Below are 26,761 nucleotides of genomic sequence, written 5' to 3'. Positions count from 1 at the left end.
TTGGGAGGCATCCTTCAGTTTCGAGAGACTATGGTAATGTGCTCTGTATGGAGGACTGGAGCAGCATCTAGTGTGGCTGAGAAGGCCAATTCGAGAGTGACAATCCCTTCCACACTGAAGACACATACAGTCTGTTCCCTGTCCAGCACCCTGATTTTGCTGCTTTCGGGACTGCCTCTTCACCTCGGGCTGCTGGACATCATGGCCTCTCTTCAAATTGGGGGAAGCCATGATGCACCGCCTGCCTCCAGGCTGAACTCTCAGATGTCAAGGTTTCCCATCTGTTGAGGTCCATTCCTAAGGCCTTCAGATCCCGCTTGCAGATATCCTTGTATCGCAGCTGTGGTCTCCCTCTGGGGCAATTTCCCTGCAATAATTCCCCATACAGGAGATATTTTGGAATGCGACCATCAGCCATTCTCACGACATGCCCAAGCCAGTGTAGACGTCGCTGTTTCAGTAATGTATTCGTGCTAAAAATTCCAGCTCGTTCTAGGACTACTCTGTTTGGAACTTTGTCCTGCCAGGTGATACCAAAAATGCTTAGGAGACAACACATAGGGAACGTGTTTAGTTTCCTCTCCTGCCATGCACAAAGGGTCCAAGACTCACTGCAGTACAGTGAGTGTGTTCAGGACACAGGTTCTATAGACCTGGATCTTGGTATATGCCATCAGCTTCTTATTAAGCCATACTCTCTTTGTGAGTCTAGAGAACATGGTAGCTGCTTTGCCAGTGCGTTTATCCAGCTCAACATCTTGGAAGAGAGTGTCAGAGATCATTCAGCCAAGGTACACAAAGTCATGAATAACCTCCAATTCTTGCTCGGAGATGGTAATAGAGATAATAGACGGTAATAGATGGTGAGTCCATGCACTGATTTGTGTTTTCTTCAGGCTGATTGTTAGTCCAGAGTCTTGGCAGGCCTTGCTAAAACTATTCCTGTGTTGTTGGAAGTCTTCAGCAGAGTGGGCAACAATGGCTCCATCATCGGCGAAGAGGAAGTCCCGCATGCATTTCAGTTGGACTTTGGTCCTTGCTCTCAGCCTAGAGAGATTAAAGAGCTTTCTAGCTGATCTAGTCCAGAGGTAGACACCTTCTGTTGCAGTTCCAAAAACATGCTTCAGTATGATAGCAAAAAAGATCCCAAACAGGGTCGACGCAAGGACACAGCCCTGTTTCACTCCAGTTGTCAAATGGATCTGATGTTTAGCCTTCAAAAACTACAGTGCCCTTTATTTCCTCATGAAAGGACCTGATGATGTTAAGGAGTTGAGGTGGACATCCAATCTTGGGAAGTATTTTAAAAAGGCCATCCCTGCTAACCAAATCAAAGGCCTTTGTGAGATCTATGAAGGCTACAAAGAGTGGCTATCGTTGTTCCCTACATTTCTCCTGCAACTGTCTGAGGGAGAATACCATGTCAGTGGTAGATCTATTAGCTCAAAATCCACACTGTGATCCTCCCAAACACAGCTCACCTCCTGCCTCAGCTTCCTCTTCAAGAAAAGGGCCTAGAGCTTCTGCCAGCCCACATTTAAAGCCAAAACCCCGCCCTCTCAGACCATGAGGTCGGGGAGAAAAAAAGTCAGCCTAGATGGCTGCTGTTAATATATTGGTAATCAACTCTCTACTCATAATATCGTATTTCACATTCTCAAATGTTGATAATAAAGCTATCTCAGGATTAAATTCTATATCTTTTTCACATACATCATTTAATTATTTAAAGATTAGTTTCCAAAATCTTTGTACTTTTTCACATTCCTACCACATATGAAAGTATGTACCAATTTCCTTCTCATATTTCCAACAGACATTCAGATAACTAGCCTTAATTTTATGCAATTTTATTGGTGTCAAATACCATCTTAAACCCTATTTGGAAAAAATTTTATTTTATTCTCACCAACATAAATTGTAAAACCCTTATTCTTCATCGTGGTCTTCTGTGAATGCACACAAAGGGTTAATACCAGCGCCAGCGTTGGGCCTCTCGGAACATTCTCTAGCTGCAAGAGAAAAGTAACAATGTTTAGGACTACCCCTACTGCGCACGCCCAGCCTAACCGTCCCTCAGTTCCATTTTTCCGCCTAGCGGTTTGGAGCCTCTCGTCTTAGCTGCGTCTATTGCGATCTGATTTGATTCCTTGGTTTTGACCTCGCTTAGCTCACGGACTACCCTAGCGCTTCTCCCTTCAACTAGACGACTCGGTTTATTCTATTCTCCTGGCTTTACTCGGACTGATTACGGACTGCTCTGCCTTCTCCCTTAAACTAGTCGTTTCGGTTTTCTTACTGCCCTATGTCCCCTTCCGGGCCATTCAGCAGGTGTGTGGTGTGCGACCGCAAGATTCCCCACCAGGACGGCCACGATACTTGTCTGTATTGTTTGGGGGAATCGCACAACTCCAAAACTTGCCCACACTGCAAAGCTTTCACTAAAGCCGCTCTTAAGGCTCGCCAGCAGCGCCTTAAACTCCATCTGTGGGAGTCAACGTTGTCTTCCACAGCGCCCTCGGAGGGGGAAATGGCTTCCACTTCTCGAGCAGCTCCTGTTCAATCGGTCGTCTCCAAAGTTTCGAAAATGTCGAAAAAGTCCGCGTCGTCGAAATCGGCCGCCCCTGCTTCGAATCCCGAGCCCCCGGCTCCAAAAGCTAAACCGTCGAAGACATCTAAAGCCAAGGCAGCCGCCCAGCTTAAAATGACATCCATTCGACTTTCTCCGAGCTCGGGCTCGATACCATCACTGATTCTCAAGGAGTTGTCGAGACGCTTCGAGACCTCGTCCGAGGCACCCGCTCCTCCTCCGGTTCGACGCACTGAAACTGTGCCACCATCGGGAATGTCTTCCCCGACGCCGAGCCAGTTAGTCGGTGTCACTACTGGTCTCACTTCTGCCCCACATAGCCCATTTCCTGCGGGCCAGGGGTCGCCTCCCGTGTCGATCTCGTCCGTGCACTCGGACTCGAGATCCCCTCGAGACAAGGTGCCTCGTTCACCTGTGCGTTCGAGGTCGAAATCTCCTCGAGGCAAACGTTCCCGCACGGAGAAGCATCGCTCCCCGAGTCAGTCCCCTTCCTCCGGCCGCTCGAGGTCAAAGTCTCCTCGACGGAAACGGTCGAAGAAGAGGCATCGGGCTTCCACCCAGTCCGACTCTTCCCATCGTTCGGACTCGAAATCTTCTAAGCGCAAACGCTCTAGGAAGAAGCGCCGCTCCCATCGGCGTCGTAGCAAACATCGACGTCGATCCTCTTCTTCCTGTTCGGCGGACTCCGACCGCCCCAAGCGTCGTAAGCGCCATCGACGTCGACGTGAGCGTTCGAGGTCCCTTTCCTCGTCTTCGACATCCGCATCTCGAGACCGGTACCATAAGAAGATCCGGTACATATACCTGTCTTCTTCCTCGGAGTCGACCCGTCCTCGACGTCGATGCCGAGCTATTCGAGTTGGAGAAAAGCCTCCTTCGCTACCTGTTGCCCCTCCACCGCAACCGGTCCCTTCCACCTCAGCGCCAACTGCGGTCCCGACTCGACCTCCGACAGCGCCGGTCGACATCGAGAAACCCCCTCCAAAAAAGAAGAGGGATGTCTTCTCCTCCGATCCAGATGAGGTGTCCACGGAGCAGTCTTCTGACTCTGATCAGGAACAACCCCCACCCCTGCCACCGCATGATTTACCTCCGGGTGATGTGGTGCTTTTGGATACAGGTGATCCTCACGCCCCTTCTCCATCTGAGGATTTTTCTTCCTACTCTCAGATGATGTCCAGACTTGCCAAGACACTGAAACTGGACTTGAATCTCCCTTCGCCTCCGGGTGAGGACTTGTTCTTCGGGGACATCAAGAAGGACAGTACCGCTCCCCCTAGTATAGCCTTTGTGCCTGTAGTTATGGAGGCCATTAAGGAGTTCTGGGCCCAGCCTGCGACTACCCCTAATGTCCCTCGCCGCACAGAACACTTCTACAAGATTCATGGGGCTGACACTCACTTTTTACTCAAGCATCCGATTCCAAACTCACTCATTGTTGAAACAAGCTGTTCACGGCCATCGGCCAAGGCTCACGTTACCCCCATTGACAAGGAGGGTAAAAAACTGGAAATCATCGGCAGGAAAATCTACTCCCTTGTCACCTTGTTACTTCGAGTCATAAATTATCAGACTGTTCTAGGGGCTTATCACAAACAGTTATGGCTTAAGCTTTTGCCAGGACTGAAATTGATACCTGAAGACACCCGGCAAGCTTTCCTAAACTCATATGAGGAAGCTCAGACGGTATCCAAGTATGAACGTCTTTCCATCAGGCATGCAGCAGAGATCTCTGCCAGAGTTCTCCTGTCTGCCATCTCTATTCGGCGCCACGCTTGGCTCCGTTCTGCAGACATAATGGAGGACGTCAAGTCAAAGGTTGAGAGTCTCGCTTTTGACGCTACCGGGCTGTTCAACGAAAAGACTGACTCCCATTTAGAAGACCTTCACAAGGCCAAGAGGACTGCCAAGTCCTACTCTGTTCAAACTCAATCTAGACAGCAACGACCCCAATGGCGTAAATCTTATGGTCAATATCAGCCCTCTCAACAGTACCGTCCTTACAAGCACCTACCTCAGCAGCGCTCTGGCCAGTCCTCTTCTTCTGTCCAGGGCTATCAGGGATACCGGCCTCGCCCGTCTCATCGCCGCCAATCCTTTAAACCACCTGGCAGAAAACAGAAACAGTATCTTTGACTTTCGGCCCCCCATTTTTACCCATTCACCGCCTACCACCCGTCTTCAACCGTTTCTTCACAACTGGTCTACCATCACAAACGACACTTGGGCTCTAAAAATTATTCAGCACGGTTACCAGCTGGAGTTTATAAGATCTCCTCCGCTAGGTTTCATAAATCATTCTCCATTCGACTCCTCGCTCGAGGAAGAAATATCATCTCTCTTGCAAAAGAGGCCATCTATACAGTACCACCCCGCGACATACAACGCGGTTTTTACTCCCGCTATTTTGCTGTCTCAAAAAGAGGAGGAGGCATAAGGCCCATCCTCGATCTAAGACTTCTAAACACTTACCTGCGACCCAGACGGTTTCGGATGCTCTCCTTAGAGTCCATCATGCACCTGCTGAAGAAAAACAACTGGTTCGTCCTCATAGATCTAAAGGACGCATACTTTCACGTCACTATCCACCCCGACCACCGCAAGTTCCTTCGGTTCATCTTTCAGGACACAATCTACGAATTCCAGGCCCTGCCATTCGGCCTGTCCACAGCTCCCCGGACCTTCACCAAGGTCATGGCCCCAGTGGCAGCTTACCTTCGTCTCAGGGGCATCCACGTTTACCCTTACCTGGACGATTGGCTCGTAGTCTCCACCTCATGAAGACAATCCCTGAAAGACACAAAATTCATCCTGTATCTTCTCTCCAATCTCGGTCTCACTGTCAACAAACAGAAGTCTCAACTCATCCCCTCCAAAACAGTTCAATACATAGGGGTCTGTTTGGACGCTGTAAAGGGTCGAGTCTTTCTTCCCCCAGAGAGGATACACAAGATTCAACGAGCCATCAGGAAATTTCACCCTCGTGCTCGGGTGACAGCCCATCACGCCCAACACCTTCTCGGCCTGATGTCTTCTACAACACCGGCGCTCGCTCACGCTCGCCTCAAGCTCCGGTCGCTCCAATCATGGTTCCTCACCCTTTTCGACCCTATGATGGACAGCCAGAGGAAGCGCCTTCGTGTCACCCCGGAGCTAGCCAGACAGCTCCAGTGGTGGATGTACACACCCCACCTCACGGTTGGCCGGCCCTTTCGTCCACTCCGTCTCACCGTTCAAGTCACAACGGACGCCAGTCCATCCGGCTGGGGGGCGCACTGCGGCCATCACACCATTCATGCCCTCTGGACCTCACAGGAAACCATGCTCCACATCAATCACCTGGAGCTACTTGCAGTTATCAAGGCCTTCAGGTCCTTCCTTCCTCTGCTACAGGGCCGCGGAGTTCAGCTGGTGACGGACAACATTACCACAATGCACTATGTCAACAAGCAGGGAGGAACCCGCTCTCACTCACTCCTGTACCTTTCCATCCTCCTCTGGGAGTGGTGTTACCGTCATCATATCTACCCGGTAGCCATCCATGTAGCCACAGAGGACAACACAGTTGCGGACACTCTGAGCAGGCTTCAACATCAGACACACGAATGGGAACTGAACTTTCGGGTCTTCCACGACCTTTGCTACCAATGGGGGACCCCAGTGCTGGATGTGTTCGCATCCCCTCACAATGCGAAATGTCCCCGGTACGCGTCTCGAGCAGGTCTCGGCCTACATTCGCTCGGCGACGCATTCATGATTCCATGGAACCAGGGTCTCTTGTACATATTTCCACCGATTCCGTTGATACAGAGGGCCCTAATCAAACTCCAACGTTCAATGACTCCGGCCATTTTCATTGCACCCTTTTGGCCTCGCCAAGTGTGGTTCCCCACCCTAGTCAGCATGGCTGTGGACTCCATGACCCTTCCGTTGTGGCCGGACCTGCTGACCCAGGAAGCAGGCAAAGTCCTTCACCCCGACCTCGACACGCTCCATCTGACGGCGTGGAGGATCGTCCCGAAATCCAAGAGGTCTTGACTAACGCCGTCAAGCCCTCCACGTCTCGCCTGTATACCTACAAGTGGAAAAGCTTTTTGAAATTTACCCAGCAGAGGGATCTTGTCCCCTCCCCTGTATCTCTTTCCACGCTTCTACAGTATCTCCGTTACCTGTTTGATTTCCACCTGTCCATATCTACTATCAAGGTGTACCTGGCTGCGGTTGTCTTCTTCCAACCCAGGGCTTCTCCCTCTTCCCGGCTCTTCTCTCACCCTACCGTCAGGATGTTCTTGAGGGGTCTCTCTAACCTCCGACCTCCCGTTCGTCCACCACTCCCACAGTGGTCCCTTCACTTGGTTCTACATGCTCTTTCCAGGCCTCCATTTGAACCTATGGCTACCTGTGACCTCAAGATGCTTTCTTTAAAAACGCTGTTCCTGGTGGCTATCACTTCTGCTCGGCGAGCTAGTGAGTTGGCAGCTCTCCGTTATGACCAACCCTTCCTTCAATTCTTTAAGGACAAGGTTATGCTTTACCTGGACATCTCTTTTCTCCCTAAGGTGGTCTCCGACTTCCATGTAAATCAACCACTAATTCTACCAACCTTGTTTCCGTCTCCGACTACTGATGTTGAACGCATGCTCCACATGCTCGATGTTCGACGGTCCTTGGCTTTTTATGTCTCCAGGACCAAGGACTTTCGACTGGCCAACAGACTGTTTCTCTGTTACTTTGGCCCAAAGAAGGGCTGTCTGGCCTCGCCGTCCACGCTCTCTAGGTGGCTCATATCTACCATCGCCCTTGCCTACGAGCTCCACCACAGAGATCCTCCAGAAGGACTTAAAGCCCACTCCACCAGGGCTGTTGCCTCATCAACTGCCTTACTCCGTGGCATCGACCTGCCCGACATCTGCCGGTCCGCTACCTGGTCCAATGCCTCTACCTTCATAACCCACTACAGATTGGACATGAGGGCAAGAGAGGAAACCAGATTCGGGAGGGCAGTGTTAGCATCGGCTCTTCAGTGACAGCCCACCATCCGGTTAGTAAGCATGCTAATCACCCTTTGTGTGCATTCACAGAAGACCACGATGAAGAAAGAAAGGTTACTTACCTGTAACGATGGTTCTTCAAGTGGTCATTCTGTGAATTCACACAATCCCGCCCGGCCTCCCCTCTGTCTGTCTGTCACTGGCATCTCTATGACTCGAGTGCCTATGGCGGACAAATGGAACTGAGGGACGGTTAGGCTGGGCGTGCGCAGTAGGGGTAGTCCTAAACATTGTTACTTTTCTCTTGCAGCTAGAGAATGTTCCGAGAGGCCCAACGCTGGCGCTGGTATTAACCCTTTGTGTGAATTCACAGAATGACCACTTGAAGAACCATCGTTACAGGTAAGTAACCTTTCTTTTTCTTCATCCATTCTTCACCATTTATTCTTTTTCCTAAATCCTGTTCCCACACTAGCTTCAATCCTTCATTCTCAGTTTCTTCTTTTAGATCAGTTGTCAGGAAACAGGGATAAATTACCCCAAATGGGGTAAAAATGAAAATCCTGGGGGTAATGAGCAGAGTGCTAAACCCCCATCCCCTGCAGCCGAACCTCAAACTGTAAGTCACCTATCCCTGCTACCTTCCTTGGTTGCAGCACTTGTAAATCCGTTCTTTTAGAGATCGGCAATAAGGCGGCTTCATTGTTTACGACTGTAAAACAGCCCGGGGCAGTCAATCCAGCTTGTGAATGATTACTTCTGCCAGAGGTGACTGCAAGCAGGAGGAAGGAAAGCTCCAATTAAGGCGGGAAGGAAGGTGCGAGAGAGGGATGGGTGGCTTCATCAGCTTGTTTAAATGCATGTAGAAAATTGAGGGAGGGAGGGACGATGTGTATATGAGAGAGAGAGAGACTGACTCAAAACTGAAAAAAGGAACTGATGCAAGGAGAAGGGAAAGTGTCAATTAAGACTGGAAGGAAGGTGCAAGAGAGGGACGGGTTGCTTCATCAAGCTTGTTTAAATGTAATGAGAGGAAATGGACATACTGAACTGAAGCAACTCATTGTTGAAAATTGAGGGAGGGAGGGTTTGTGTGTGAGAGAGAGACAAACACAGAGAGACTTGACTCTTTCATAAAACTATGACAAAAGGAACCTTCCAAAGTTAATCTCCACTGCATTTAGCTCTGCAGTTTCTACTGAGAACAGCAGAAGTCTGAAGTGTGTAGCAATCATTTTCTCTATTTCTCATCCCCAAAGCAGGCAAGAGTATCATAGTTTCTTCCCAAAATCTGAATCCCAGTCTTTCTGCTCCTGGTCCTACTTTGACTGCAGCACCAAACAAAAGACTGTGGGTTTCTTTATTGAGTCAATCCATTTCATGTGCACTCTTCCTCTTTTCCTACTGCATTGCATTTTTTCCTACATTACTGCCTTTTCCAGTGAGCTTGTCTTCTTATGATGCCACTCTCTTTGTGAGTCTAGTATCCTTTGTTTGGTTATTTTAGCTTCTAGGAAAAGTCCACACTTCATTTGCTTTACTTATGTTCCTGACAAGTCATGATATTGCTAAAACTCATTTCCAATATTAAATTTCAAATAAGTTAAATGTGTGTACACAGTGGAAGTAAAGAACAGATTTAAGGAACTCGATTTGGTGGACGGAGTGCCGGAAGAACTATGGATGAAGGCTCGTAACATTGTGCAGGAGGCAGCAACAAAAAACATCCCAAAGAAAAGGAAATGCAAGAAAGCAAAGTGTCAAACGAGGCCTTACAAAGAGCGGAGAAGAGAAACAAAATGCAAGGGATATAGGGAAAGTTACAGAAAGTTGAATGCAGACTTCCAAAGGATAGCAAGGAGAGACAAGAGGGCCTTCTTAAATGAACAGTGCAAAGAAATAGAGGGAAATAATAGAAAGGGAAAAACCAGAGATCTGCTCAAGAAAATTGGAGATATTAAAGGAACATTTTGTGCAAAGATGAACATGATAAGGGACAGGGACCTCACAGAAGCAGAAGACATAAAGAAGAGGTGGCAAAAACACACAGGAGAATTATACCAGAAAGATTGGGATGTCCCGGACAACGCAGATAGTGTGGTTGCTGACCTTGAGCCAGACATCCTGGAGAGTGAAGTCAAGTGGGCCTTAGAAAGTATGGCTAACAACAAAGCCAATGGAAGTGATGGCATTCCAGTTGAACTATTTAAAATCTTAAAAGATGATGCTGTTAAGATGCTACACTCAATATGCTTGCAAGTTTGGAAAACTCAGCAGTGGCCAGAGGATTGGAAAAGATCAGTCTACATCCCAATCCCAAAGAAGGGCAGTGCCAAAGGATGCTCCAACTACCGTACAGTTGCACTCATTTCACACCGTAGCAAAAATCCTACAAGGTAGGCTTCAGCAGTATGTGGACCGAGAACTCCCAGAAGTATAAGCTGGATTTCGAAGGGGCAGAGGAACTAGAGACCAAATTGCTAACATGCACTGGATTATGGAGAAAGCCAGAGAGTTCCATGGATCGCGTTTGGTGAGAACTCTCCACTATGACCTGTCCGTCTTGGGTGTCCCTACATGGCATAGCCCATAGCTTCTCTGAATTACTCAAGACCTTTCACCATGACAAGGCAGCAATCCATGAAGGGGATTTGATGGCATAGGCTTCTTTAATGCAGAGACGGATGATATTCTTGAAAACGTCCAAAAGAAAAGGACAGCAGCCAGATGCTGGGGCGTTTATCCTACATACCAACAGTGTCCTCAGCGTACTCAATGGCGGTGCCCTTACAATTTATACCAGAAGTTCCAACAGAAACCCCAAAGACAGACATCCTTCATTCTTTATTACAAACAGCAACTCTATTGAGCCAAACCACAGCAACAGACAGCAACCAGGTACAATGTCCAAAAACGCAAGCAGCATGTTTGACATCCAGCCAGCCAAGACTCCAGTACCATCTCAAAACAACCTCCCTCCTGCCCTGTAGAAGCATTTACCTAAGTGGGAAGACATCACCACAGACTCTTGGGTCCTGTCCATCATAAAGAGCAGGTACCACATAGAATTCCACCAGCTTCTTCCTCCGTCCTACATTACCACGCCTCCATCCCAAACTCTGCACAAAGAAATTTAGGCATTATTACTCAAAGACACAATAGAACCAATACCGTCACACCAAGCAAGCAAGGTTTTTTTTCTCTCACTATTTCGTCATCCCCAAAAGAACGGCAGTCTCCGGACCATTCTCTACCTCAGGGAGCTCAATCAATACATCACTACCATCAAGTTACATTTGGTTACTCTCAAGTCTTTCCTCCCTCTGCTACGCAGAAAGGACTAGCTCACAGTGATCTCAGAGACGCATATTTCGATGTTTCCATCCACCCTTCTCACAGGCCTTACCTCCGCTTCCAACCAGGAGCTCATGCTTTCCAATTCAAAAGACTTCCGTTCGGGCTTGCAACAGCCTATTGTGTCTTTACCAAATGCATGGCACTTGTGGCAGCATATCTCAGACTTCAGAATATCCATATCTTTCCGTAGATCAACAACTGACTCCTTGTGACTTGCTCATGTCGCAAAGTGCAACGCGACACCTCCTTCACCCTGTCCTTCCTCAGGGATCTCTGCCTGGCAGTAAACCTGCAAAAATCCAAATTACAGCCCACAAGGCTAACTCACTACATAGGAACAGTTCTGGATTCAAGACACACTTTGGCTTACCTTCCAGCAGACAAGCGTACCAACTTACTGAACTTACTCAGTGCATTTACTCCCCACACACTTGTATCTGCACTGATAGTCCAACATGTCCTGGGCACTATGTAGTCTCCTGGGCACTATGAGTGATCTCAGTAGTCCAACACGTTCGCCTCAAAATGAGGTCACTTCAAGCATGGTTCCTGGCTTCATTCAACCCCATGACAGACCCACCACATACATTGTTGCGAGTCACTCCAGAGCTTACTTCCCAGCTGACTTGGTGGCACTCTGCCCAAAATCTGATGATGGGACGGTCTTTTCAACAGTCACGGCCACAAATCCAAGTTACCACAAATGCCAGCCTCACTGGCTGGGGTGCTCACTGCCAATCCTTACAGACTCATGCACAATGGTCACAAAGAGAAAAGTTGCTCCACATCAATGAGCTGGAGTAATAAAAGCTTGCAAAGCCTTCAAAAATCTCCTTGCTGGCAAAATGGTTCAGATAGCCAGAGACAATATGACTACGATGTACTGTATCCTAAAACAAGGAGGCACCCTTTCACCAAGCCTCCTCTATCTGGCTGTGGACCTCTGGGAGTGGTGCCTAGCCCACCACATATGCCTCACGGCAATACATACAGCAGGTCAGGACAATGACCTTGCGGACTTGCTCAGTTGCAAGGAGTCCCAAGCCCATGAGTGGGAATTTGACCAATCAGTCTTTGTCTCGCTGTGCAAGCATTGGGGCACACTCACAATAGACCTCTTTGCTTCCAGGAACAACCAGAAGTGCAAACATTGTCATTCTCACACAGGCGTAGGAAAAAAACTTCTGCGGAGATGCATTTGTAGGCTGTTGGCCCAAGTCACTCCCTTACCTGTTTCCACCATTCCCGCTCCTACACAAAGTGGTGGTCCGTCTTCAACAGGATGAGCCCAACGCTATCCTCATAGCCCCAGGGTGGCCATGGCAGCCATGGTTCCTGGTCCTTCATCACCTGTTGCCTGATATATATCACCTGCCCTGTCTGCCACACCTGCTAACATAAAACAACAATCAAATCCTCCACCCAGATCTCCCCACCCTTCATCTAGCAGCATGAAGGATTCTGCCTCCCTAATGAATGTCATTCAGCAGGCAAATAAGCCTTCAACAAGAAAGGCATATATGTATAAATGAAAAAGAATTTCAATCCTTTACTGCTACAGCCTCGATTCCATCCACCAATCCTTTTCTTGCTACAGACCTTTATTTTCTCTTACAGCTGAAAATCAAAGGTCTCTCTCTTTCATCTCTCAAGGTTTATCTTTCCGCAATTGTTACTCATCAGCCACCAGCTTCCTCTGCAGCTGGATTCTTCAGACATCCTACTCTAAAGCATTTTCTTAAAGGACTGTCGCATATATATCCAGACGTGCATCCACCAGCACCCCAGTGGTCGCTAACGCTGCTCCGGCAAAAACTTACAAAGGCTCTGTTTGAGCCCCTTGAGTCGATCAACCTACTTTCTAAACAGCATTCCTCATAGCTATTACTTCAGCACAGCGTGCTTGCAAACTGGCAGCCTTGAGGTCTGACTACCCTTATCTCCAGTTCTACCCAGATAAGGTCAGACTGTTTTGTAGCTATTTCCTTTCTACCCAAAGTTGTCTCCCAGTTCCACCTCTCCCAACCATTGGTTCTCCCATCCTTTTTTCCATCTCCATCTACTTCACAAGAAAAGATCCTACACACCTTGGATGTGTGAAGGTCTCTTGCCTTTTATATAGCCTGTACTCAACCTTTCAGGGGCTCAGTTCAACTCTTTGTCAGCTATCAGCTTCCTGCTAAAGGCCTCCAGGTTACCTCACAAAGGATATCCAAGTGGGTTACTCCCACCATTCAACTTGCTGGAGTTCCAGTGCCACAAAGTATCCACCCTCATTCTACCAGGGCTTTGGTGACTTCTACGACACTCCTTAGAAGTGTTTCCCTACAGGACATCTGCGCCTCTGCCACCTGGTCACAGCCATCCACGTTCATCAACCACTACAGATTGGACGCTTGGCAGAAATCTGATGCTGCTTTTTGGTGTGCTGTATTGTCATCTACCCTGGCGTGACACCCTCCTTCAGGTAAGACAGCTTGCTAGTCACCCAGTGTGTGATTCACAGAGGCCACAAAGGAGGACACGTTACCTACCTGTAATTGTAGTTCTTCGAGTGGACCTCTGTGATTCACATATCCCGACCTGGCCTCCCCTCTGTCATGCCCTGTTCCTTGTATGCGGTGGTTGACATAGCTGAAGGGAGAGCCTTGGCGCCAAGGTACATATACCAAGGGGGAGGGGTCTGCACTAATGTATCTTTTTGCTATCGCACAAGCTCTAGAATTTCCGATGAGGCTCCATGCATGCGCAGATTACCCGGAGTGTGAATCACAGAGGTCCACTCCAAGAACTACAATTACATGCAGGTAACCTGTTGGTCCTTGTTTTCTGGGAGTCAGATAGGGCTGGCATGTAACATTTCTCATTTGGCTACTGTAAGGCCTCCATCAGAAACTACAATATACAGTGGTGCCTCGCTTAACGATTGCCTCGTTTAGCGATGAATTCGCATAACGATGTGTTTTTTTAGAAAATAATATGCACCGTATAACGATGTTTCCTATGGGCGATTTTCGCTTAGCGAAGTTTGGGACCATGCTTCGCATAACGAATGCGATTTTAGGTCCCCTGCTTCACTTAACGATGTTTCTTTTTTCAATTAAAAAAGTGTCTTAGAAGGGTCAAAAACGGTTCTAAATGCTTGGATTCATTAGAGGACCCCCTAAGTCATGTGCAAACCTGATTTGGCTTTGATCTGACTTTTTGTTAATTTATGGTTAATTTTTTTTTTTAGGCCCATAGGAACCAATGGACCTGTCAAAATCTGACAGTTCCATGCTTTCCTATGGGGGAGAAAACAATTAACCATAAATTAACGAAAGTTCAGATCAAAGCCAAATCAGGTTTGCACACGACTTAGGGGGTCCTCTAACGAATCCAAGCATTTAGAACAGTTGCTGAGTCTTCATTAAATTGTTGTGAATTTTTTCTTCCCCCATAGGAAATAATGGAGCTGTCAGATTTTGACAGCTGTCAAAAGTTGGGGGGAAAAAATTCACCATTAATTAACGAAAAGTCAGATCAAAGCCAAATTAACTTTTGCATCCGTTTTAGAGGGTGCAGAAGCTAATCCAAGCATTTAAAACCATTTTGACCCTTTTATGACACACTTAAATTTGCAAAAATTGACTTCGCAAAGCCATTGAAATGTATTGAGTCAGCTTCAATACATTCCAATGGAGGAAACATTGTATCGTTTAACGATGTTTCCTATGGGTTTTTTCGCTTAAGGACGGCAATCCGTGCCTATTGGAATGGATTAACCGGTTTCCAATGCATTCCTATGGAAAATGGTGTTTCGCATAACAATGTTTCACATAACGTGTTTTTTTAACCAATTAAAATCGTTATGCGAGGCACCACTGTATAATGATCTAACGTAGAAATAAACTAATAGTCGATAGTGAAAATAAATGCATTTACAGTGGTGCCTCGTATAACGAGTGCACCATTGAACGATGAATCCGCATTGCGATGCGGATTTCCCCATCGCTAATGCGAGGGCATACTCGCATTACGACTGGGGAACAGCTGTTCAGCAGTTCCAAAAAGGGGTGCTGGTACACCCAAGATGGCCGCCGGGACTCTCAAAATGGCCGCCGGTACAACCAAGATGGCTGCCGGAACACAAAAAATGGCTGCCGGTACATCCAAGATGGCCGCCGGAACACAAAAAATGGGCGCCAGTACACCCAAAATGGCCGCCGGGACGCTCAAAATGGCCACCGGTACAACCAAGATGGCTGCCGGAACAAGGGAAAACATCGGAGAACAGTGAGTTTTGGGCCCATTTGGAACGCATTAAACTTTGTTTAATGAGTTTCAATAGGTTTTTTGGATCCGTTTTACGATGTTTTCCCATAGCGAAGGTTAATCCGGAACGGATTAACCTCGCTATGCGGGGCACCACTGTATAACTAAACATAGACTTAATCTATAATTCATGCTGTGTCCTGAAAGTTTGTATGAGAGCCTGAGGGCTCCTTTACAGGAAGAAAAGCCACTTTCTATAGCAGCAAACAGAAACAGAAAGTGGGGAGAGCTGGTTTAACACTTCCCTGATTGTTCTTTCCTTTTTCAGATTGCCTCTTCCTCAGCAGTACTCCAACTTCCTTCAGTTTTAATGAGTCTTTTCCCACCTTTAAAGCCTGGGGAAAATTTCCTGGGAAGGCAGCAATTGGAATAGGAAAATAACAGTTCTTCATTCCAGATAGCTCTTCTCCTTTGTCTACACAAGTCATCAAGCTACTATGTTAATAAAAAACCCTAACATTCTGGATACCTCACAAAAATGTATAGTGCAAACCTGGTGTTTCATAGCAGTCCCCAAGTGATGTAACTGGTATATCAAATCGGAGGTTCCTACTTAACACCTGAAAATTTTGCAGCCCCCCATTGGTAAATCTGATATTCCCAGTGGATAGGCAACTGTTCTAGGAGCAAGTTGTTCTTCAAGGATTTTTTTAAAGTAAGTGATGCATCGATAAATAAATGTCTAAGAGAAGCCACCTAGTGTCATAATAGTTGCTAGAAGCCACACGGGAAACACCGGAGAGGTAGCCCCAGCCAGTTAATTATGAAATAATGAGAATAGAGGGGAAAGGCTTCCATCTTGTTTGTTTGTTTGTTTGTTTGTTTGTTTGTTTGTTTGACTTTTATACCACCCATCTGGCTGCCAAGGCCACTCTGGATGGTTTACTCGTTAAACAAATATAACATCAAATAACAATTTAAAACAATAAACAGAATAATTATAAAATCAAAATTAAACACATATACACCAACAAATTTAACTGAAAATAATTAAAATGAAATGGAGGCAAGGCGGTGGGAATGGTCACATAAACCACTGCATTAGGATGTTATAAGGTCCAGAGAGGCCTGTCTAAAAAAACATGTTTTTAGCGATTGTTTAAAAGTTCCCACTGAAAGGGCCAGGCAGATTTTGGGCAGGAAGTTGTTCCAGAGTTGGGGAGTGACTGCCAAGATGGCTGTTTCTAGTCTTCTCTTTCCGGGCCTCTCTCAGGGTCAATATTCTCAACCTCCTGGCCTGGGAAGATTGTATAGGATGAGCAGATCTCTTTGGGAGGGCACCAGGTATTGAGTTCTCAAACCATTTAGGGCTTTGTATATTAGCACCCTCATCTTGAGGCTGGCACAGAAACGAACAGGTAACCTTTGTGATGCTCCTGTCCTACGGGCCATCCTCCATGTCCAGGTGCAACTGCTCTCTGTCCACTTTGTGCTCACTGGTTTTCTGCTGCTCCACCAGCTCCTTCATCAGCAGAACGGAGAGAATGGGGTAGGTGGTTGTAATGCCAAACATATTGATGACATGACACAGTAATAAACATTTTAAGAAATAATTTTTTAAAAAAATAAAAGGAAAAACGGCAGTACCCCTGCCACCTAAAATCCACAGTGGTACAAATTAAAATGACAGGAGCATTCACATCAACAAAACCACTTTGAATTAAATCAAGAAGCAAGGTATTTCAGAAAGCCCCAACTGGCCCCTTTTGCAGCCCATATAAATTGATTTACTGTAACTCTTCTGTCGTGTGAACGATAAAATTTAGATTGATTGAAATGATGCTTAAATGCAGTTCTTATTGCCAGTGTGACTGCAGCCTTACAAACAAGTAAAGTTTCTGTCAGTAGCTATTTTAGTGTTTGGCCAGTGTACAAGTGTGCATGTATATGTGATTAATGTAGTTATATGGAAATGTGTATCAATGCATGCATTTCTGATCAATTTCCAGAATATTTATTAAATTCAAGTGATGTTAAATCAGTTTTCTGTAAATAAGTGCACCTCATTCAAATCACATTAAAAGCCTCCTCAGAAGTGGTGGAAATTTACATGGATCTCTGACACAGCAGAGAACAACAGTGACATGCCTGAGTGTCAGACTTTGTCCCCAAACATCATCCGTAAGTTGCAGCAGGCCTGGATATGCTGGAATATGTCCATAAATGAGCAGGAAAAGTCATAAACAGAAATGGCCCAATGACTACTTCTGGTTCTGATATTTGTGTGCTATTTTTGCCTTAGGGAGGTCCGGTAACATTTTGTAATACATTGTCCACCAGAGGCAAGAAAAAATGCTACCTTTCATATGGAAAAAAAAGGGGGTGGGGGGGAGAAATTGCATGGAGATTTATGGAACATTCTATGGGGGTTGTGAGCTGCAGGTGGCCCATGGGATCACACACTGGCCACCCTTAGTTTAACTGGCTGTCTAGGTATGGCTAAGTAAGTTACACTGCTGACCCACTGACCCCGGATAATATGCAGAAGTATTTGAAGGCATGCAGGTTTCTACACATGTAGCCATAACGTGTTTTCATGCTCAGTCTTAATATTTTTCTTCTTCTTTGTACCAAGCTAAAGTTTAACAACTGAAATTTAAAGATTAAGTGAAATAGAAGAAGTAGCGGAATGCACTTTTTGAGCACCAAACACAATTGATGCTTATATCATGCATAATCCGTTTTTTGTGTGGGGGTATGTACTACTACAAAATCAAGAAGTAAATTGCAGATGACATGACCAGTGCTAGTTTGGGGGATGGCTAGGAATATACCTTGTTCACGCTCTGGTTTGATTTTGTGTATATCTAAAAAATGGGGTATTTCTCCTTAAGGTTTTACGCTCACCCACGGGTGCGCACACACGCACACACACGCGTGCGCACATGCACATGCACGTGCACACGCACACAGACACACACACACACACACACTGAGAAGAGGTGGAAGTCTCATGAAACAGGTTTCCCAGCTGTGTGAGATTATAATGTAAAATGTCATTATTTCAAATACATTTTTAACTTGATTATTTTTTCATAATTGTACTGTATTTAGCTAGCGTCACATGTGGACCCACACAAGATGTAAGAAAACCTACTGGAACTTTGGCATAGCTTTTGCACTGCAAAACAATTGCAAAATTTGGCATAGTTCTGGTGTGAAAAGGGCAGTGTTAGTTTTGAGGTCCTCAGTAGACCACTCGCTGAATATGCCATTTTCACCATGGGGGAGGGGCACCACGGAACAGCTTTAGAACTTTTGTCATGGGTTTGAAGTGAAAAGGACAATGATGGGTTTTAGGATGGCAATTAGAAACTGCTAATTTTTAACCTGGCAGTTCTACCCCTGAGGGTGCTATAATGCAGTTACAAAACATGGGCATTCGCTTTAGAGGTCTTCCCGAATTTCAGGGTTCATAGTTAACAGAACTTCTGTAATGTTATTATTACACATAGGTGTCCGGGGCTGAGGTTACTATCCTGCCAACATGGTGTTTCATAAGTGCCTTTGACTATTGACTTTCCACCTTTTTCTGTTATAACGGTTTTTAATCCTTGGTTTCAGTGGTGCCATTCAGAACCTTGTCCTCCTTTTGTTACTACTTACTGTATTTACTGCATGCTCTTCCCTTTAGCTGAAAGATGACAACTTGTTGCCATCTAGGATACGGGAAAGGCTTATTGTCACATATTGTTTGTTTGTTTGTTGAAGCTCACACCAGCTGTAACTGGAAGATAATACTTCTGGAACAGTTTGAGTATGCTCAGAACTTGCAGCAGAAATGAAAGTATTGACACCCCCTTCTAAATCATACTGGCACAAACATGCAGTGTAAACACATTGCTCCAGTATCAGAACCAGCAAGAGTCATACAGTATATGGTTGTTTCCTATGGCAGAGTTAGCTACCCAGGAGGGGGAATTTCAGCCAGCGTCTCACAATATGTAATCGGTACCTAGCAGTGCTTCCTGTGGAGTCTGGCAGTTAGGTTGATTCTGTTTATGTTTGTTTGTATTTCTTCCATACAATAAATTACTGGTGCTATAGCTGTTGTCTAGTTACATGACATCATTATGGCAGACTCACTTTCCAAAGATTTTTCTGTTATCCAAGCCCAAGTTGTCTCCTGCTAAATTGGCACAATAACAAGGCACATAGTATATGATGTCACACAAATATTTCATATGGGATGTCATGGATTATTATTCCATTAGGATTAAGATCTGTAAATGGATGAAGCATTCATTTTTAATTTTGATAAAACCATATTCAGCTGTTTATTTATAAAGGAATGAGGAGGTGCGAAGGAATACACAGTGAGAGCTTTTAGAGATGAAGAGTATGTATCAAAGTTTTATTCTGTTGATGGACTTTTTCCAGTTCCCATTTTATTCTTCCATGAATTTATATGCAGACAATTCATTCAGTAATAATAAATAATATGCCTGTGTGATAGAGTTCCAAGACATGGGGAACTTTGTTCAAAAGCTCCTTTACTAAGGGGTGGCTGATGAAATGGCCTTTACATTTGCAGAAGTCTCCAAGGATGCATCAAACCACAGTAGCAATAACTGTGCTTGATTGCAGCATGCCTTTTTCTGTTCCTTGGAGCATTGATTATAATTGTTCTGGATAATTAACTGTAGGTGTTAACATCCTCACACTTTTTCATATGTACACACATGTACTCTATACATCTGTGCTTCAGGTTTTGAGCTATGCAATTGTTTTTATCAGTATTGAAAGGAAACAAGACATTAGATGCAATCCTAAACTCACATTAAATCCTCCTACTGAAAACAAAAGGATTTACTTTTGAGTTAGTAGACATAGACAATGTACCGCAAGTTCCAAATACTGGCCACAAACTAGTACTTGGAGGATGTGTGTAACTGACTTTCTAAAAAAAAGTTACATTTAAGCAGTCATTGCCTTTTCTCTTTTCAGGGAATTAGTCTTATTTTGCATTAAGTTCTTTAATGAACCATGGAAAACAAATCCACAGAGGGATTCTTAGTTAAATTCTCTAAATAGGCACATGATATAATTGTCATTTCAAAACATTTGTAGTTCATAGTAGTGAGGACAACTGCAAGCCCACTAATATAAAGTAAAACAACCACTTGCCTCCAAGATGACAGGCTGCCACTGTCTCCCAACTTGAATATGTATACATGGTGAGTAAAAAGAAGTAGAAAGACTTTGGTTCGCATTCAGCTAAAATGACCTTGTGAACTAATCACGGGACATCCTGTGTATTTAATGTTGTAGTACAAATGAAAGCCCTGTTGTAGATATCTCCAGAGAGGACGGAAAGAACAGTACTTTCAGGACAGGTGCTGATGTTGGTGGTACTATACTTCCTTGTACATTTCCATGAATATCAGCTAGCCAGGGAATCTCTTTCAAGGACACATGCTAGGAATTGACATCATCTTACTCCTACAGTGAACACAAACACGCTTGTGCAGATATAAACAGCAACATGTTCATGGCTAACCCTTTCTCAGGTATTTCACCAGTGATGCTGCCTTTGCTGCATGAGTACGTATGGGTTGTTCTTGTAGGAATTGCATCATGCAGCAGCAGCAGCTACATTTTCCTCCTCCTGAATGTTCTGCATATTATGCTGACATAATACGCAATACTGTCTGATACACCACTTTTAGACTTGGTTTTTGTTGTAAAGGGGGCATCTATAGCCAAACAGTTACAATTGGTATATTTATTCCATGTGCCAATGTGTCATGCAGACAGGAAGTTGCTTGAGCCCCTACTTAGGCCTTTTAGAGGCTACTCCCTATACCTGTCAGCAGCCTGAAGCAGACAAGTTGTTTGAAGCTCCTTCTGCCTTTTCTTTTCAACTCCTTGAAAATGGGGGAAATCGAAACACAGAGATAAAGGAACATAATTAATAGTTTAGTCTGCACAAGGGCCCCAACACAACATCACAACCAAATTTAAGGCTTTCCTTTAAGCATGTGTGGATTCCCCACCTCCAAACCAGCTCATGCCTCAATCAAGGGCATCCAGATCAGGGCTGACTTCTGCAAATCCTTTGGGGGGCCATTCTGATCCTTGTCTGGGTCAGTGATGTTTGTGCATATCTGTATCTCAGCAGGGGCAGGGGGGACATTCCTGAAAATAGGAAAATGCAAATGCCTGTGACATAGTGTGATGTGGAAGTGGTGCAATGCCATCAAATTTGGGGCATAGTAGTCCTTAAATACTGGGTTTATTGTGCTGTATTACAACTATGTATATTCTCAGGGTCCAAGTACCTGCGAAGTAACATTTTTGTTTGGACTAGAAAAGGAAGAATGAATGTCTTTACTCTCTTGCTTCTTCCATTCCCATGATCCTGTGTAGATAGAGGCTCTAGCCTCTAAGGTCACTGACCTCCCCTTACCACCAAAGAGGCAGTGACTCCTTCACTGGTTTCCATGCCTAACTGGCATATGTCACTCCACTGCAAGGAAGGCTGCTTCTAAGACCAGTTCCCCCATCCCCCGGTATCTGAGCACTGTTGCCCACTGAATCCACATGCCCCTGGATTTAGTATAGGCAGAATCTTTCTCCTAGGAAGAAGGTCACACAATTCATTTGCCCCCAGGGGGAGGGCACTTGCTCTCTGGCTCCATTATATGCTTGTATCAAGAAGGTAAGGTTTAATGAGCTTGTGTAGTGCTGTTCTAGTTGCAGCAAGACTGTTGTGACAGAGAGAGGGCAACAGAGTAACTTGGTCAGGTAAAGTGAGAAAGGCAGTGGCCCTTGACTGGTAGCCAACCAGCCCAGAAGAGCAGCAGACAGTAGGCAGAATTGCTTGTGTAGCAGTCTATGAGTGGTAGAAAGCAGTTGCAATAAAAGGACATCCAGTAGATGACTTGGTGCATTGCAAAAGAGAAGAGACGGTAGCCTTCTGCTTGTAGCCCAAAAATCCAGAAGAGCAGCAGACAGGTTGGCTTATGTCTAAAGCAAATAAAGGAAGGTGCTGAAGAGGAAAGAGTGGTTTATTTGGTAGAACCAGAGGCAGTAGGATTTCACTTATATCCACCTAGGCCACAGAGAGCAGTGGGCAGCTGAGGCAGGGTACTGGCTTGTACTGTGCGTAGTGTAAAACAAGAGGGATGGAAAATACTTCCTAAAGTGTTGAGACATATAGTAGGATCCATATGTGTCAAGTGGAAGGCACCCTAACCTGTAACACAAAGACCCATGGATTGAAGTGGGCTGGGAGGTAGAGGAAAGTTGACTTCCAGCACCCTATAGCACAAAAGCCAGTGGTATTTGCAACAAAAAGAAGGAGAAGGAAAAACAGCTATCTAAATTGAAACCTGTGAATGCCAGGTGGAATGCAAAGAATCCTTTGAGGGGTTGTTCTGCACCAGGGGTAACCAAAAGTTCTTTGTTCCATCCCATGATTGCCCCCAAATCACACAAGAACTCTTTTGTTGGAGCACTTCGGCACATTTGTCTGAAGAGAGTGAATGTCCTTACTTGAAATGGTTTGTAGCCAAGAACCCTTATTTAATTTTTATCTAGTATAAGATTTCTAAACTACATTTTAAGCTGTAAGGAAATGCACAGTTCATCCATTTGTGCAATTTTGACACATGAACAGCCCTTTAGCAACAATAATAACATTAAATCATTTCTTAAAACCATGAATGGGATTGAAGCTACTGTACAAGCCCAGCCCCAAGCCTGACATGAAAGGCTACCAAGATTATAATACTTTCCCAGTAGGTCCCCAACTGTACTCAGAGGTGTTACACTCCAAGGAAAACTGTGTGTGATATTTCTGAATATGCTTTTTAGTTTAGTCCAGAAATCATAAATACTGTAGTATATTTCATAAATTTAAAGATATCCTCAGCACACATGTACTTATTACTTGGGGATGGGGCATGACTGTATTTCATTGACCAGCTTTGTACTGAGTTCATTTGATACACAGACACAACCATGATCAATGACAGTTTTCCATAAGCCTTCAAGAGCCTGCCAAAACCAGAAGCTAGAAGTGCCAGTATGGAAGCAGAGAAAAATATCCACCTGGTAGAAGGAATGGCTGTGAAGACTTGTCTTGTCTCCCATCCTGTATTCAGGGCAAGTCTTTTGCATCATCTTATAAAGAAAGAAGCTAGAAGCAAGAATGCAGGAAAAACCTATTGAGAAAAGCTTGTGGGTTTCTAGTCTTACGTGGCTTCTACCTGATTGCCCTGGAATTGTCCCAAGGATTTTGTGTGCAAAATTGCTATTAAGTAGTGATGATGTAGGTGCACATTTTCATTGTTCTTCAAACTTTTTTCATTCTAATAAGATCTTATTTATTTTTAGGCTGCCTCACTACAAGTCTGAGTGCTGACCTTGCCGCATCCGTGGGGGCAGAGTCAGTGGAGCAGACATCAGCAATTCTAACAAGTGGCACAAGAAACAAGTTCTCTGGGAAGCTGCGCCGATCAGCCAGTGCTCTCAGCAAATCTTCAAACTGAAGCACTTTCTAAGTTGAGGACAATTTAAGGAACATCATTTAAACTCTCTTCTCATGTTAAATCATTTACTATATCAGCAGAACTGGTCTTTTTTAGAGACTCCATAATGAAGTAATTTTTGCTATAAAATCATAGTTACTGAAGCTTAAGATCTTCAAATTGATCACCTGAATTATGCAACATACCTCCCACTTGATCATTTCTGCCACTGGAGTAATGTAAACAAGATGTATTTTTGCAAGGTTGTGTAACTGTGATAAGTTCCTTATTTTCTTATTGTACTGTAGCGATTATCACACATTAATGGACAAAGATGGAAAACAATAACTGAAAACCAACTAATTTCCTCACTGAATGTGACTTCTATAATTTAAATATAATTTAAAGTTTAGGATATGGAATCTTTTCTCAGTTTAGTTATTAAGCCCAAGAGAGGCACTTTTGAATCCCACTGATGCCAGCTCAATTATGCCTACACTACTTAAAATATGGGTGAATTGTGCTTTTTTATTATGCTTTTTTATCACCTCTCCAAATATTTTATTTCTGTTATTTATTTTCAAAATCATTCTGTGTGCATTTAACTAAGAAGGCTTTACTCTTCTGATGTGCTTATAGAAGAAAAGTCCTGTTAGATAAATCAAATGGCAAAGACTTATTGTAAACTGCTTAGTTAAATTTTTATTTCGTATACAAAGCATTATATTACTACCGTCTTTAAACCTTACTCTGTGTAACTTAAAAATGGCACATGCCAACTCAGAGTTCTTATTTCTTGATTTCCTTTGTGATAAAACTGGACCAAAATTACTTCATGATTGACTATATGATGTGGTTTGATTATGTTCAGAAGCACTTGCTATTTGATTAATATAGCATGTCTGTTCAGTTGACTATCTGGGGAGACAGAGATCAACATAATGAGTGACATAAAATCAATCCATAACACCTATGCACATAGCATAAATATAATGCTGGTTAACGGTCCTGGCATGTATTTTATATGTGCAGCAGGGTATAGAAGCCACGTTCACACTCACATCATTTCAGTGTGGTCTAGAACCAGTAGGCCTTGCCTAATCAGTTAAGATTTGTCTCTGGTTTTTTGCAATACATTAAAAGATGACACATGAGCCTGCTGAATGTATGAAATACTTATCAGTATGAATTACATGCCACAGTGGACCACCTGTCTTCATAAGCTGTGGAATAGCCTGACACTGTGAGAAGGAAACCAGTCACACTCATCCTTCCCACTCACTTGTGGCTCAGCCAATTAAGCTGAAAAGGTACATGCAGTTGTCCTCACCCACATTGCCCAGGTTTTCAAAGATTATTAAAATGGCTTAAAAGGCTCCCTTATCATTACAGTAACAAATTAAGATGCCCTTTGTTTTCAGGCATATTTATCTGAATATAGGTATTGTCTGTTCCTTAAAGGTTAGATGTTGCCATGTATGATTAGATGTGGATTGTTTAATTTTCACCAGCTGTTTTACTGGCCATTGATTTCATTTTGCTGCCCTTAGTTTGGTTTGGGGAAATGTTACTGTAGATTCTGCTTATAATTATTGTTGCTGATAGCCAATCTCTTTTTGTATGGGTGTAGAGGAAAAATCTAAAACATACTGTGATTTAAATGAGATAAGGCAACATGACACATTGCCCCAACTCTACTTTCTAGGTATGCATATAGCCATGTTTTCAACTGAATCTATTGTTGAAGAATTTGGAAACTATGTTATCTTACCTTTGGGGATATAGGGTTATGTTTCAAATGGGTCTGCTGCAATCATTGGAACTATGTTTATTGTGACGGACAAAATCCTATTACTTATGCCTGGTAGCATAAGTAAATTTCAGCAGTGAATTGCTGCTACTTACATCTATGCTTGCATTTATTGTAACACACCAGTCACATGACTGGGTGAATAACAAGAAGTACAAACTTCATCTTCTTCCATGGCAGCAATTTGCCATTAAAATTTATGCCATTGGACTTATGCCTTAAATAAGTAATAGGATTCTGGCAGATCAACCTAAATCCTGTTGATTTTAATGGGCCTCCTCCGAGTGTGACAGAAACTTGATCCAATCCATTAAGCACTAATCTAAATGTCTTGCACAACCAAAACGACTTGGTGATTAAGATGAATCAAGAGGAATGCATTTGAAAAAAAATACTCCCCAAATAAATACAATGGGTTGGAATGTAGACTAACTTATTTTTTCCAGGCTGTCAAAGCACATTAATGCTACTGTAAAACTAATGTCATTGTTACAGACTGTGTTTTGTGTGTGTGAAAATCTTGGTCATGTTAAACCAAGATTCCAAGCCAGTAGGACTCTGGTGCCTCTTACAGTGATTGCAGAGCTGTTCTTGATACTGAATGAATACAACCTCCAAAATTCATACAAGTAAGATGTAGCATTTGAGAGTCTCAGAGCTTGAATTGGACCAAGGCTCTGTTATGTAGGTGGCCAATCAACTACTTCTTGTTTATTAAGATCCTTGGGTCTTTGCAATTATGTTAAGAGTTTTGAGATATGTTATTTGCTTGGGGTATTGGTTTGCCTGGGAAGTGAAGATGAGCTTGCACACAGTCAGAGTAAACCTTTTCTTTCATGTCATGAGCTGAAATTAAATTGCTTGTGTCTGATGTGGAATTTGTTGATTTTTCTGTCAAATGCAGTCTTTAATAGCTTGAAGGAAATTGGCTGATTCTTCTTTGTGGCCTCTGTGAATGCACACAATTAGGTTGTTCTGCGCCTGTGCAAGACGTCTCAGAAGTTTCTAGAGCTTAAAGACATGTGATTAGTAGGACGTTCCCCTGTGGAGCGCATGCTCCGCCCTCCCAAAGTCCCCTCAGTTCCTTTTTGCTGCTGCTTCAGTTGGAACACTAGAGCGAGTACTGAGATCAATTAGCTAATTCAATCATTTCTTTTATATTTTCAACCATCTCTTTCATTGGACGTTCCCCTGTAAGTTATCTATTTCCTTTTTCTATCTCCCC

The 26,761-nt window shown here is 44.3% G+C and overlaps 1 protein-coding gene across 3 annotated transcripts in view; it reads left to right on the top strand.

Moving 5' to 3' along the window:
- The window catches only part of RALGAPA2 (Ral GTPase activating protein catalytic subunit alpha 2), a 255,925-nt gene extending 229,518 nt beyond the window's left edge, over positions 1 to 26,407 (top strand). For 2 of the 3 annotated variants that reach the window (XM_072998430.2, XM_072998429.2), the window contains one exon: positions 23,593 to 26,407. In XM_072998430.2, the coding sequence (XP_072854531.2) occupies positions 23,593 to 23,747 (155 nt within the window). In that variant the 3' untranslated portion in view covers positions 23,748 to 26,407. The remainder of the gene's footprint in view (positions 1 to 23,592) is intronic. The other variant, XM_072998431.2, reaches the window with a different exon arrangement.
- The last annotated feature ends 354 nt before the right edge of the window (positions 26,408 to 26,761 follow it).

This window comes from Pogona vitticeps, chromosome 4 (genome assembly GCF_051106095.1).
Source record: "Pogona vitticeps strain Pit_001003342236 chromosome 4, PviZW2.1, whole genome shotgun sequence".
NCBI classification, from domain to species: domain Eukaryota; kingdom Metazoa; phylum Chordata; class Lepidosauria; order Squamata; family Agamidae; genus Pogona; species Pogona vitticeps.
This window is presented reverse-complemented; position numbering and strand designations above follow the sequence as displayed.